We start from the raw sequence: 13,837 nt of genomic DNA, 5'->3' as shown, positions 1-13,837 counted from the left end.
GCTACTACGCAGATTTCACCAGGGAGATCGTGCCTTGGTACTTCAGTGCTGTCAGGATAGAGGACAATACAATAATATGTCTATTCTGCAGCGGAATATATTTCTAACAAACACAGTCACAGCGCAATTATACAACCATTCTCCCATTTCTGTTGCCATTTGTGGCTGGAAAAAAGCAATACATCCATCTGGAAGGTATTTCTTTGTTGCCAGACAGACAAATCTGGGGAGATCTGGTTGTTGTTTGTTAGCTTTGCAGGGCTCCGTGTGGGCTGTTATACAGACAGTTTGAGAATCAAGCCAGTCTGCCTCCACCAGCAAACCCTACCATGGAGCAGAGGCATCAGGTCATCAAGCCAACACCAGTCCCAAGGCATAATCTGGCCTTGTGAAGAACTGGCGTATATCCTTCTGCTTAGTGGACGTGTCCCACCTCCAGCCCAGGTCCTCTGCACCCAGCACCAGGATGAGGGCACGGGGACACAGCATGAAACCCCTCGGGAATAAGAATGACATCTTCTGGGAAGCTCCAGGACTGTACGTCCCTAGAGGGGTGTGCAAACTCAAGGAGTCCCTTCTCCTTTCGCGGTGGGAGGGGAGCCAAGATGCAGCATAGGCAACAGCAGAGGCGATGCATTGCCACTGAGGAAAGGACTGGCAGCATCGCCCACGATACGCAAACAGGCAGAGGTCTGGCAGAGCCAACCCCCGCAATTACCCTTCCTCTAGTTATTTCTGTTCCCAAGTGGTCCTGGTGCCCTGCTTAGTTTTAACAGCAAAATCCACTTTCCTTTTAAAAATTGTATCAAAGTCTTTCCCGCAAGTTTGTTAAAATGACAGAGGAGGAGTGAAATGCTACAGCGCTGGGCAGGACGGAACAAATGGCACTTACACGCAGTTGTCTTGTGTGCACTTCCCATGGCCGCTGCACATGTCTATGCAGCCATCCCCAATGTAGATGTTATCGATTGCCCATGTTTGCTGCTTATCAAAAGGAGCAGGCTGGTGCCAGCGGAAACGAGTTGCTTGAGACCTTTGGGAGAAAAAGAAAAACAGAAAAGTAATATTTCTAGCTAAGCTAATCTTTATTTTGACTGGAAGGAAATGTCAGTCTTGAGGCTAGACTCCTCCTGGAAGATTTGTTTGCTATCAGCACAACCCAGGGCTGATTCCTGACAGTGACAAGGTCCCTGAAAAGCCAAGAACAGGGTGGCCACATTTTGAGAGCAGGACAAAGCATGGGTGCTCGGTAGAATGGTGACAGTGCAGAAGGTGGGAAAAGGATCGCTGGTGAGAGCAAAGAAAGTGGGCTGTGGTTGGTGCAGTGAAAAGAGGGTAGGTAGAAGGTGGTATACCCAAAGGGAAGCTCAGACCAGTCGTAACCACGTCCCAGCACAAATCCAAACTTGAGGGATAGCTGGGAGCAGAATCACCCAAATCCTCCAGCTTTCACCCTGAGCCTGAGTTTTATTGCTTCAGTCCAAGTCAACAAACTAACCCAACTTTTTCTTTATGAATTCTCCCAACTACACTTAGGTAAGAGCAGCTCTAGGGAGTGGGTTGGCTCCTAAGCAAGATGCTGCCATTTATAAATCTACAGGGGACAGGTGAAAGCACCCATGCAGGGCTTGTGGCATGACCCTGTTTTTGCAGTTTCCTCCCTCCTCTCCATCCAGGGCTTGGCTGAAAATGTTAAGAAATGAACTATGGTGTGATCCTGGCTCCTTTCAGTAAATCATTTTCATTTTGTTGAGTAAAGGGGGCTTAACTCCCTATTCAAACACCTTGCTTTGATGTAGCTATATGTGAATTAAGTGTCTCAGCTCCCAAGATAGATGATGAAAACCCAGCTGAAACAGTCAGGGGACACCAAATAGCTATTCAGATCACGCAGCAGTAGACACCTATGTTTGAGTAGCTGCGAGTAGATGAATTTCTGTAACTTATCAAAAATACCATTTTAAATTCAAGCTAGTCCGTGTTTTGCTGAACAGCACTAGATGGCAGCATTGAACTTTGTGTAGTCCGTTTTCTTTTGAAACTCAAAGAGAAATCACAATTATTGTAAACACCAAAACAAATAAACAACAAAATCCCCAAAATTTATTCAGTGTAAAAATAGACCTTTTATGGTAAGGTCAGTGTTATCCTATGAATTATTTCTTTATAAACATGTTACATGAGGTGAATGAATAACAAGTTTATCCAAAGAGAAATCTACTGCTGTGCTGTCTAGCTGCTCAGCAAATAGCATTTTTAAAAAAAATGCTAAATTGTGAGGAAGTCCTTTAGGAATAAAGACAAGCACCTATATCTTACACTGCCTGCTTTAGGTTTGGCGCTTCACTAACAATTTATGGATCTGCTGCTCCTGGGAGAAGCTTTATAATTGTATTTGCATTTTAAAATCAGCTCTGAGTCTATGTTAAAACTAAGTGTTCATTCCCTTCTATAGACCAGAGGTTAGATAGCACTCTGGAGTACACGAGCCCTAAAAGGCTACGTAAGTATGGGTGCTGCGCACCAGGCCAAGCTATTGAATACGTAGCCTGCATGTCCCTAAAACATACAGGCACAAACAATTAGAGACACATACCTGCTATTAAACAGCTTGAAATAATAAAGCAGCATAAACATGATAATGCACCTAGACTAAAGGGCCTATTAGCTGCACTATTCCTTATTCTAAAGCTTAACGTCTCCCTTGCTTGTAAGCTACGGTTGTAATAACCTCTCTCATGCAATTCCTATCTTAATATCTTTGGGAAATGGTATTACTTGAGCCAACAAATACAGTTATTGGATTGGACAGAAGAGCAATCTTTGCCTCAGTAGGGCATCAGACTTCTTCTTTTGACATATACTGCTCAAAAAACTTTTCAGTCTTAAAATCACCGTTATTTATAAACCTGAATTTACCTCAGGTGGTAGGTTCCTTTCGGGTCTAAATTCGATCGGTTTGGAACATCAACTCCAGTCCTGATTTATCCTATTCAGCCCCAGAAAGCCCCTCCTGAACACAAATTTACAGACTTTATACAAGAACTGTTGGGGTAATGGATTTTACAGACAATGTGTAGTGAAGCAGTACAAAAGAGGAAGCAGAGATCAATGCTGGGAACAAGTCCTAAAAAAGTACTACTACTTGACGTGAAGCACTGCACTGAAGATAGGGAAGAGTCTAGATGCCCCAAATGATTAGTAATAGAACACAGACTTTTCCACTGCTGGTTTCAAAACATGTGGCAACTGTATAGACGCTCTCAGTACAATTGCTAAAAAATAAAGGTCTCTGTTTCCAAACTCGTATGTGCATTAGCTGGCATCTTTCGCAACAACCTTCTCAAACAGGCATAAGCTCTGCCTGCGCTGTGGTACTTCTGTGCCTGCAGTTAGCTCAGCCTATGCCTACGTGAGGAGATTGGGCTCAGCAATAGGAGCAAAGCTGTAGAGTCAAGTTGTGCTGAGAGCCTGACGTCCACGCTACCTGTGTTTGCAGGGCTTTACTTTGGGCTAGCTCTACACCAGCTTTATCAAGTATGACTGCGTGGGGGACAGTCACAGCTATCACTGCAAAACAGCACATCAAGAAGGACGCAAACTGGAAGGCTGAACTACCCAGTTGCCCCTAGATGGATCTTTTTGACTAACAAAACAAAAATCCAGCAGTTTTCAGGGCATTGTAAGGAACCGTATGGTAGCACTCCCAATAGCACTGTCAGTCCCAAATGGCTCCTTTCACTGCAATCTCCCAGCAAATCCCACAATTTTTCTTCCCTCAAAGACAAAAGAATGTAGGAAAAGGAAGGTGAAAATGGGGCATGTGTAAAAACAATGACGAGAGCATCAAAGCTGAGACAGACACAAAGGATATAAAGAATGTACAGAAAAACAAGAGGCCTGAAAAGTGCTACATTTAAAACACCAGCTCATAGCCAACAACAGCAAGCATAGGGTGCAGTGGGAATTCAGCCAGTCCAATTAGCCACCAAAACAACCAGAATTTAGTGAGGCTGACAATAACATGAGATTCTTTAAAAAGTTCCCCCTGTCCCTCCCCAAGATAAGACGGACAAGAATTTCCTATCTTTAAATAACTAAGAAAAGTAAATGCACATAATAGCTTTGCAATTTTTATGCAAAGCAGGATGGGGCTTCATTTACTTATACTTATTTGTTGCTATATACATGGACCAAACAAAAATGGCAAGGTACAATTATCTTAATGCTATAATGTATCATGCCTCAATACATAGTTATGCATTTAGATTTATTCTGCAGAAAACCAGAGGGAGATACCTAGTATAGGGAGGCAGAGGCAAGGTAACCCGGGTCCACTTGTTGAAAGTGTCCGAAATGAGAATCCTCTGGAGATGGTACTTGTTGCATTCCACGTTAGTGGGAAGACAGTCTCTCAAAATCGGGTGCCAGGTCAGCCCAAGGTCTACTGAATATTCCAGTTCAATAGCTAAGGGTGGAAAAATGGTTAGTTACTTAATTTAGAGACTTACATCCACAGGTCTACAATAAACCGGTAACCCCAGAGAGCATTAGTCACAAGTCTACACTGACAAAACAGGCACTCAAAACTTTTCAAACCCTTGTGTCAGAAGCACAAAGCTACCCCCTTAGGTGGCAGTGCTGGAGGATACTTTACATGTTGCTGAGCAGGTATAGCTCAGGAGAAGGCTGCAGTACCCCTCCGCATCTGCCACCTAACTCAAGCGACCACAGGTGCAAAAACAGAGTCATCTGTTAAGTTGCCAGGATTAAGTCAAGCCAATTTCTGTAGCTGCAGCGTGCAACAAAGTGATGTGACAGCATCATGACCAGCAACTTTTTTGTTTTTCAGGCTGAAGGATGAGATTCAGCTGGATGTAATCATTGTGTAAGGCAGAGCAACACTCAAATTCAAACTTTTGGCTCTGTCACAAGATGGTTTAGTCACTCTTCCGCTCCCCTCCAGATCAGCTCATTTCATTATCCAGCATAAACAATTTTAAATTGAGTTTGTTAGTCAGTGAGCTTGTTTTCATTCAAACACGGTCTAGCCACATTAAACTAATGTATTCATTTCTCAGCAAAAATCAGCAATTTCATTGTTTTGATGTTTATGGCTTATAAACCTTTATTATGAAAAATAAAGGTTAGTCAAGCTCACTAAATACTTCAAGTTAAACTTTTATGCAGCCATTAAAAAGTAAATAATAATAGGCACAGAACTGTAACTTGAAGTAAATATTCCAGCTGCCAGGCATTCTGGCTGTGTAAAACATGGAGCGTGGTTGCAGTGACAGGGGTCATAAATCTGCGATCTTTTTTGATTACTACAGACCCATTTCTTCTACCCTCATGCACAGAGAATGACCCCTAATCACCCAATCACTCCTACTTGATGTCTAAGCACAGAAGACAGTGCTATAGAAATACAAGGACAAGTGGATACAAACAAGGGTAAGTGACTTTTTAGTGTTAAGTCTCCATCACCAAAATGAAATGCTTTGCTCATCATGACTGGAAGCATGATTAGTTAGTGTCCTGCCTACTTTAATACTAAGTTAAGATAATGGTAAGTGTAGTAAACAAAGAAACAAAAAAAGAAGGAACTGTTTCTTGGCCAGTATATAGCTAAGCTGCCAAAACACTTTTAAACTTAGCAGAGATGATCTTAGGATGCTGCAGTCTTTTTAATACCAAAAGAAAAAAAATAGCGTTAAGCATGTGAGTAAAATATCCCAGTTACTTCCATTGGCTTCAGAATAGCAAAATCAGAGAAGCCATTTCTGGGACTTCATGTAAAATCTTTTTCTGTTTTTATGCAGAATTCTAGAGGAATAGTCAGCAACCCAGTGAATTAACATATGCTACATGCTGCAACATATTGTAGTCTCCTCCTCATAAAAAAGATCTATACCCCAAAACCCTATGCTAAAAGAATGTAATTTAAGATGTACAAACAAGCATTCAAAAGCTAGGAAGACCTATTTCTTGTGCGTCTGAAAAATCACATAATGAACCAATTTTTAATTTCTATGTGATGTGTATTGAGTGCAGAGCATGTTTTTATTTATATGTTTATATGTATGCATATGTGCATCTGTGTATATATACATGTACACATATAAAAGCATGCTCTGCACTCAATACACATCATATGGAAAAAAGGAAGCTAGGTAATTAAAAATTGCATCATTATGTGTATATGTATACATACACATATATATGCATATATCTGTGCACACGTTCATACACACACATACATATACATACATGTTTATTATTTTGTATGGACAATACAGATTTTTGCAGTCGATGCTGACTCAGCATGTGTCAGATGTACGCTGATATAAATGATTTCTTAGTTACACAGGTACAAGTGAGGTTTGAACTGAGACTTGCTTGACTGAAAATGCAAAACCACAAAGCAAGAAACATATGCTGGGAACACCCAGCTGCTTATTATTAGAACCACAAGATCACCCCAAGCAGTGGATACCATATACTGGTAAATGGATTTGAGTAAGACAGCTGTTAGTCTTTTTCTTAAATGAATTGAACTGCAACTTAAGTGCTTGGAGGGACTAATATACTTTAGTTTATCTTAGGCTTCAGACACCTAGAATAAAAAAGCTGATATTACAATTCCTAACAGAAACATGCAGCTTTCTTTTGTTTCTCAGTTCTCGTTACAATGAATAATGGAACCAGAAAACAAGTGAACTTTCCTGTACAGAAGAGGAAGAGGAAGGGCAGGAATTACTTAGAAGTCATTACCATAACAGGAGTCTGTGACGGAGCAGGATGCTGCAAAATCTATTTGCAAGAAAGAGTCTTCATTGACAACGATGTCAGTGGTGACAACATAGCGGGTGCTAGCTTTCTCAATGAACACTAGAGCATCCCCAGTAGAGCCACAGACTGGCATCTTTGTTCCACCAGGATGGAGCAGCCATTTTCTACTATCCAGTGTGGAGAAATCATCTTCTAATACTGTATTGCCAGAGATGTTTCCTCCAATAAGAATCTGAAACATTAGGAAAGGAATTGTTATTGAAAAGAATGAATGTCTAGAAGTCTTCACAAACATACATGTGACATAGCATCCTGGAGGAGGAAGAGATTTACTGATCTATGCGTATATATTCTGCTGGTTCAAAATGGACAAATTTACTTTGTAAAGAGTTTAGGTTATGAGGAAGGGGAATATCTTTTTCCTATAAAGGGGTCCTAAAGAGATTGGCTCAGCTATACAAATCTAAAGTTCAGGGAGGTGAACTCCATCCTGGATGAAGTATAACTGCTCACAAAAATAAATGTTGGTAGGAGCAAAGTGATTACACTGTCATTTTTCCTGCTTACTGTTCAGCTCTACTGTAATCTGGTGCATTACTATCAGATTGCATCCGCTGATAGAACTGGGGAAATAGTCTTTGTTTTGCCATTGACTGTAAGGTGTCAGCATTTTACTATTGAACAACAAGCAAGGTAGAATTAATTTTCGTTTGTTATTCTGAATTCAGTTTCTGATTGTTCTGAACTAATATAACTACATTCAATGAAGATATAGGAATGAAAGAATAAGGATTATTTTCTTTTTTAAATGGAAGGATGGGAAGTAAAATTTTGTAATGACATCATTAAACGTGGCTGGGAGTTTGGTTTCTGGGTTTCTCCTAAGGACCTGAACTAACTCCTTTAAAAAAAAATTCATAAATATTTAAGCAAGTTGAACTTGGACAGCCCAATTAACACTACTTAGAGCGCAATCACTTTAGTGGGGTTTCTTGAGATTTATACAAAGTCATACAAAAGAATAAAATAATCTTTATAGAAGCAAATCCCAAATATGAAACAAAACTTTGTTTTCAGAATTAGAAGGTGGACATAGATTGACATTTTTCTATAGGTTTTTCTATTACATTCTACCAAACCAATTACATATTTGGATAGATTTTAAATGAATGTTTTTGAAGTTTGAACTCAGACTTGCATGTTGCATGGTAAGGTCTTCTGTGATGTGAACCTGAGGATCTACCCATGTGTAAAAGACTTTCTTAGCTCCAAAATAAGTTTTCAGTACCCCACATGGAAATGGTGCATTAAAACCACAAGATTAGCAAACAGTAATTGTGTTCTATTATTTTGCTAGGTTATTATAATTCTGGAATATCTTTATATAAAGCATTTTTGCTTGACCCAGTGAAATGACATATGCCAAAAAAAGGGAAACATTAAGAGTGAAAACAGTCTAAAATTGTATTATAAAAACCAACCCAGAGTATTCCTTACCTGGTCGATTACCCAGGGACTGTAGAAATGCCCGTTCTCAGATGGTTGCCACCAGCGAAGACGAGTGGAGCTGGAACGGGCCTTCAAGGGAATTTCCAGGGCAATGTATCGTCCCACGTTGCTGGAGTTACTGAAGAGGAACTCCTGGAGAAGGCTCCACGTGAGGCCCCCGTTGAGCGAATACTGCAGCAGCACAGGCTGGCTCCTGGGGTCTGGCACCCCCTTGCCGCATCCCAGTCTCATGAAGAACTGCACAAATCTAACAGGGGGAGCAATTACTGGAAAGATTTCTTTTCTGCAACATCCTAGATAACCAACTAGAGAGACTTGGAGTTTGTCTATTGACTAGCCCTGTGATTTCTTGCTGTAAGAGTCAGCTTTAGGAGATCTTATGATTTCCTTTTCAAAGCCTCCAGAATATAAGTAGACAGACAGGTGGGATGACAAAAATTCATTTTGCACGTGTGGTAGTTTGCCAGGCAGAAGAGGCTGAACAAAGCCGGTCATTTATGTTTTGAGCTTTTGTCTGCATAGCAGATGGTGTTGCAAATATCAGAAACATAATCCTGGGTGAAATTTTTATCCCTGTAGCCCATGAGTACAGATTTTAGTGGCAGAAAAGCAACGGTGCCCTAAGTAGATCATAATTTGCTATGAATTTGCTGAGATGCTTAAATTCAAAATAAGCATCCCAGTTTTCCATTGGCATAAACTAGAGAAAATCTGGACAGGAGAACAAAGCACGTTTCACTTTCAGGGATCATTTTGTCCATTTAATCAGCCTGGGAAATTTGTCTAAATCACACCGCTTAAATGTGCCGGCTTCCCTGAAGCCAGCCCAAGCCACCCAGGGACACTAACGCTTTCATCCCCTATTTAATTGGCTTCTCCAAAGCAGCACAATAGACTTGTATCAAACTGCGAAATTCTTCCCCTTAGCCGATGCTCATAAATAGCTCTACTATGCACTTGGAGTGGAGAGAACTGCTGCTGTAATGATATTTACCTATCAGACTCGCAGGGATATTACAAGTATTAATTCATGTTTGCACAGCTTTTGCACAGCTTTAGAGTGTTGTATCTGTTCTAATTATTATTGCATTAGTGCTGCTTGGCTCACGGTTAAATGAAACGGTGCAAAAGAAGTTTTGTATCAAAAGTCTTGCTCTGGTTTGATCTACAGGTAGATCTGCTGGGGGTGGAGGCTGCAGAGGTGCTGGGCAGACAAAGCTTCAATAAAACACCAGACCTGGAAGTCAATTAATTCTAGTCCTCGCTGTGACTCACGGTTTCTCTTGCTGCTATATATAACTTCTTTCACTATAGATTATATCCACCTCCACGTCCCAGACATAACATATTGCTTGTGCTGTAAAGGAGCACTGGGGACCCTCATGGATCAACATATCAACTGTAATGGATTGGATTCACTGCTGGCAAGTCTTTGTGCCTCCTCAGATTTACTCTGACATTCGCCACATATTTCAAAGGAAATAAACCCAGGTGACCTTGTCTCTGTTGAATCTGCTCTCTGTGGATTGCTATTCTTTTATCTGAATTTTTACTACTATAGTAATAACCCACTCGTAGGTAACATAAAGTCTAGCAGATTAAAAGGTTAGTAATTTTAAATATCTCTCTTCTCATGCCACAGATATTTTGCAAAGGTTCTGCCTGTTTTGAAATGGAAAAGCAAAGGTTTTTTGTAGATCTGGTAACACTAAAATGTGTGGATATTCTTCTAGTAATTCAGAATTGAAAAGGATTTGATCAGGTGCAATACCTAAAATAGGCTGTCCCTACTGATATTTCATGCTGTGCAGCTTCAGCTACTGGTATCACCATGATGATGATATACTGTCCCCTGTGTTAAATTCTTTAAAATATAGATGTGATGGGAGTGGACAGTGGATTGCAGAGTCCACTCGCAATCCCCAGGTGCTGAGCGTGGCTTGCAGCACGACACCACTGCTCGCCTGTGTACTTCAGGGGATCTTCTCGGAAGAAAAGGGGAGGTTTTAATGGGACTACTGAGTCTAGTACCCTTTAGAAGATCTATTAGAAATGCTAGTTCTCATCATTCCTGGCATAAATTGAAACCTCTCCCCAGATCTGTTGTGCTTTGCAGGTGGCCGATAGAGTCAGCCTGGAAACTAAGAAAATCCCACTGCAATTACTTTAGGTTGCTAAAGAGCTGCCCCCAGCAACGCCACTGCAGTCTGCCTTGCTGTTCAGAAGAGAGCGTACGGTTATTTGTTGATAACTGTTATTTTTCATCAGGATATACAAGAAATTAAGCATACTGCTTTGTTTTCCTTTTACTAAGACAGAAGTAATTTGTGTCCATGTAACACCTTGAGGTCAATATATGCAAATCCAGCTACAGACTATCACGGAGAAGAGATAAATGATGGTTCTTTGAACACGAGCAATAAGGAAAACATGTCATTTAGACTAATGGAGCAACTTACAAGATCTCTTGTATCTTTTGTTAAACAATCTTTTAATTTCAGAAGAGTCTAGGAAATCAAATTAGTGCAGAGAATTGATGTTTGTGTTTACCAAGTTCTGAAAAAAGTTTGCTGTGAGGAATCTTACAAATTCAGTACAGGGATCTTTAATATTACACCTCACTGAGGGTTAGCTAATTGCTGATCTAAAAAATATAATGGTTAGAAATTAGGCGTATTTATTGACCATGAGGCTCTGCAATTAAACCATTATTTAAAGCTTCAATGCTAATGAAGACAAGTCAAAAAGAGATAAAGTGCCTATTAAAGTGTTTCCCACAGAACATTAGAGAGGAGTAGGGTGTTTACAAGAGATCAGTGGAGAAAAGTCTTGGGGAAAATGCAATCTTTCCAAAGTAATAACATAAGGATATAAGCTAAGATACTGAATAAATTAGAAAACAATGCCTATTTGTTAGCATGCACGCAATTAGGATGTGGTTTAATTTGTATTAGTGTAAATTTTTTAAATGTGGCTTGCTTAGCATGTGTCACTCATCAAATATCTCCTCTGCAGGCTGTAATGATACAACAAAATCTCTCAATACACTAAAAATGTTTGGTTTTCAATTGCTGTGCTCAGTGTAGCTGGTGACAGCTTGCTGGGAATTTCTCAGTGAATTATCGGAAACAAATGTCCACAATAAGAAGAAAGTAAGCTTCAGAAATGAAAGAATTATGAGATGATGAATGCAAGAATTACACTGGCAGCAGGTACTCCTGTTTCAGCAATGGTTCATAATACAACAAACTGTAAGACAAGGAGAGCGTGTGACGTGCAATCTATTTCTCATGTTATGCATTTAAGAAATAAAAACTTGCATGAACTACTGAAGATGTGGCATCAGATCCTGGAGTTCTTATTCAAGGAAAAAAGTAACATTTAAATTGTTAATCCCATTAAAGTTCAAGTTAAATTTAATTTAAAATGGTAACAGTGGTTAAAATGGAATATTTGCTAGAGTAAGGACCACAGAATATATCAGCTTGCCTTTACCACAGAAGATGCATTATTCTTCAGTATACTGTTTCTTCAGTGAAATCATGAAAGAACTTTGAAATTGTGTTACCTGGCTTGTGACAAATCTAGGTCTCGAGTCATCAGCATACGTAAGCCTTCTTCATTAAAGAAAAGGTTGTTTCCTCCAGACATGATACCGCATTTCCGTGATGGCTTTCCACCACTCACAAGCAGGAATCTATCTGACTCCAGCTGACCTGAATACACAGTAAATACATATTTATGATTTACTCTGAAGTGCTCCTACTGCAAGAGTACTATTTCCAGAGGAAGAGAGCTAAATTAAACATCACATGCAGAGTGAACAAACATGCAGTGTTTCTGATGCAATGTTTTCTAGAAAACTGCCATGAATCAAAACAAAATAAACAAAACAAACCCAAAAGTATGAAGTATGGGATCTTAGTCTCCAGTTATTCCCAGGATGTTCTACTTTTCTTCATTTTTTTTAAAGATAACAACAAAGTACCCAGGTTTATAAAGAAACTTTGAATGCCATGTGGTAGCATGCAAGCAAGGGCTGGCAAAATTGAAAGTGAACAGCAGCACCTATGAAGGGATGAGTTTGGTTCACAGGTGCTGCTTTATTCAAAATGTGCTCTTCTTGCCACGCTTGCTAGTGGGGGAAACCTCGAGGTGGTTTTAGAGTTGTGCACATGGATGCTGTATGTGCCCAGGCATGCATGAGGCTTTGAGTTCCCTCCTGGCATCGCTCGCTTGGGGTCTACCGTGCCTGCTGAGCGGTGGCCCTCACTGCTGAGACACATGGTCTGCTCTAATATGATGTTTGCCATATTAAGGCCACTTAGATTTCCCTTGTAGTGAGAAACGACACAACCTTAAAGCCCTCCGTTGTTTGCCTCACTTGCATGCGTTCTGTCTGTGCTAAAGTCAAACTACCATCAAACCATCATTTTCTTCTTAAATTATTTTCTACATGCAGTTTCAGGAAATTCTATTTTGGTGAAGATGATTTATTCCAGCATTAACAACTTCACAAAGAGTCAGACACTCCAAACCAGACAACTGATAGCCATCAGACATTCACAAACTGTGCTTGAGAATGACATCTAAACTACTTGGTTCATGGGAATACCCCCACAGCATAAATTATATTCAGAAGCCTGCAGGGGTGAGGAAGACTTTGCTGTTTTATCCCTTGAGGCCTGGGTTCCACTAAGATGGACAGGCAGAATTCAGACTCCCCCCAAAAAAGAGATACCTTCAAAATCATCCTTAAGGAAGTCAGAGTTCTTGGTACTTATTTTGCAGGTTGGCCCAGAGTACCCAGGGTCACAGATGCACTTTGTGCCGTTGATACAGCTGCCGTGCCCATTGCACATCTCCTCGCACTGCGGGCCGATGTACACGTTGTCAATGGCCCAAGTCACTGGCTGGGATCCAGCAGGGTAAAATCCTTGGTACCATCTGAACCTTGCCAACCTGAAAAAGGTATAAAGTGTACTTTTACTTTAAATAATAGTTCCATCTTTTTTGTATTCCATATATATACACCATACTATGCACATATATAGTATTCTTTCTGTTGGAACTGGCTTGATAAATAGCTTAATTCTAGCAACTGACTGCTATATCTAATTCCTTCAGTACCTTATGCATCTTTATGTTGATGTTCAACTCAAGTACTGACAGAAATAAAAATAACATTATTGATTAGTTGTAATACCAAAACTAAATGACGGACTTGAAAATGGGATTTGAAATCTAACCACTCTTCTCTTCATCGTTCATGGGAAGGATGAATGGCTGTGGTCTGACCGGGCCACTTTCACCCTCTCCTGGAAAGTGAAATCCTACTTCATCCTGCCACCCTGCCCCCAGGGAGACTACCTGTGGAGCTGGGGTGGTAGGATCTCATCCTCAATTACGAGGAAAGAAAACACGATCTGCCATGTCACCAGATATTCAGCTTGCTTTCGGGCAGCTTAATCTTAAACTAGACTGATATTGCAAGTTGTTAATTTCAACTATATTCTCCTTTGGGTGCTGTCCTGTC

At 40.4% G+C, this 13,837-nt stretch overlaps 1 protein-coding gene across 1 annotated transcript in view; it reads right to left on the bottom strand.

Moving 5' to 3' along the window:
- RELN (reelin) overlaps positions 1 to 13,837 on the bottom strand; it is a 297,658-nt gene that overhangs the window by 29,135 nt on the left and 254,686 nt on the right. Inside the window, exons 42-47 of the mRNA XM_050915640.1 lie at positions 13,043 to 13,263; positions 11,870 to 12,017; positions 8,290 to 8,548; positions 6,775 to 7,024; positions 4,300 to 4,468; positions 893 to 1,033 (exon numbers count right to left, since the gene is read on the bottom strand). Coding sequence (XP_050771597.1) covers positions 893 to 1,033; positions 4,300 to 4,468; positions 6,775 to 7,024; positions 8,290 to 8,548; positions 11,870 to 12,017; positions 13,043 to 13,263 — 1,188 coding nt within the window. The remainder of the gene's footprint in view (positions 1 to 892; positions 1,034 to 4,299; positions 4,469 to 6,774; positions 7,025 to 8,289; positions 8,549 to 11,869; positions 12,018 to 13,042; positions 13,264 to 13,837) is intronic.

Source organism: Gymnogyps californianus, chromosome 1 (genome assembly GCF_018139145.2).
Source record: "Gymnogyps californianus isolate 813 chromosome 1, ASM1813914v2, whole genome shotgun sequence".
Classification (NCBI taxonomy): domain Eukaryota; kingdom Metazoa; phylum Chordata; class Aves; order Accipitriformes; family Cathartidae; genus Gymnogyps; species Gymnogyps californianus.
This window is presented reverse-complemented; position numbering and strand designations above follow the sequence as displayed.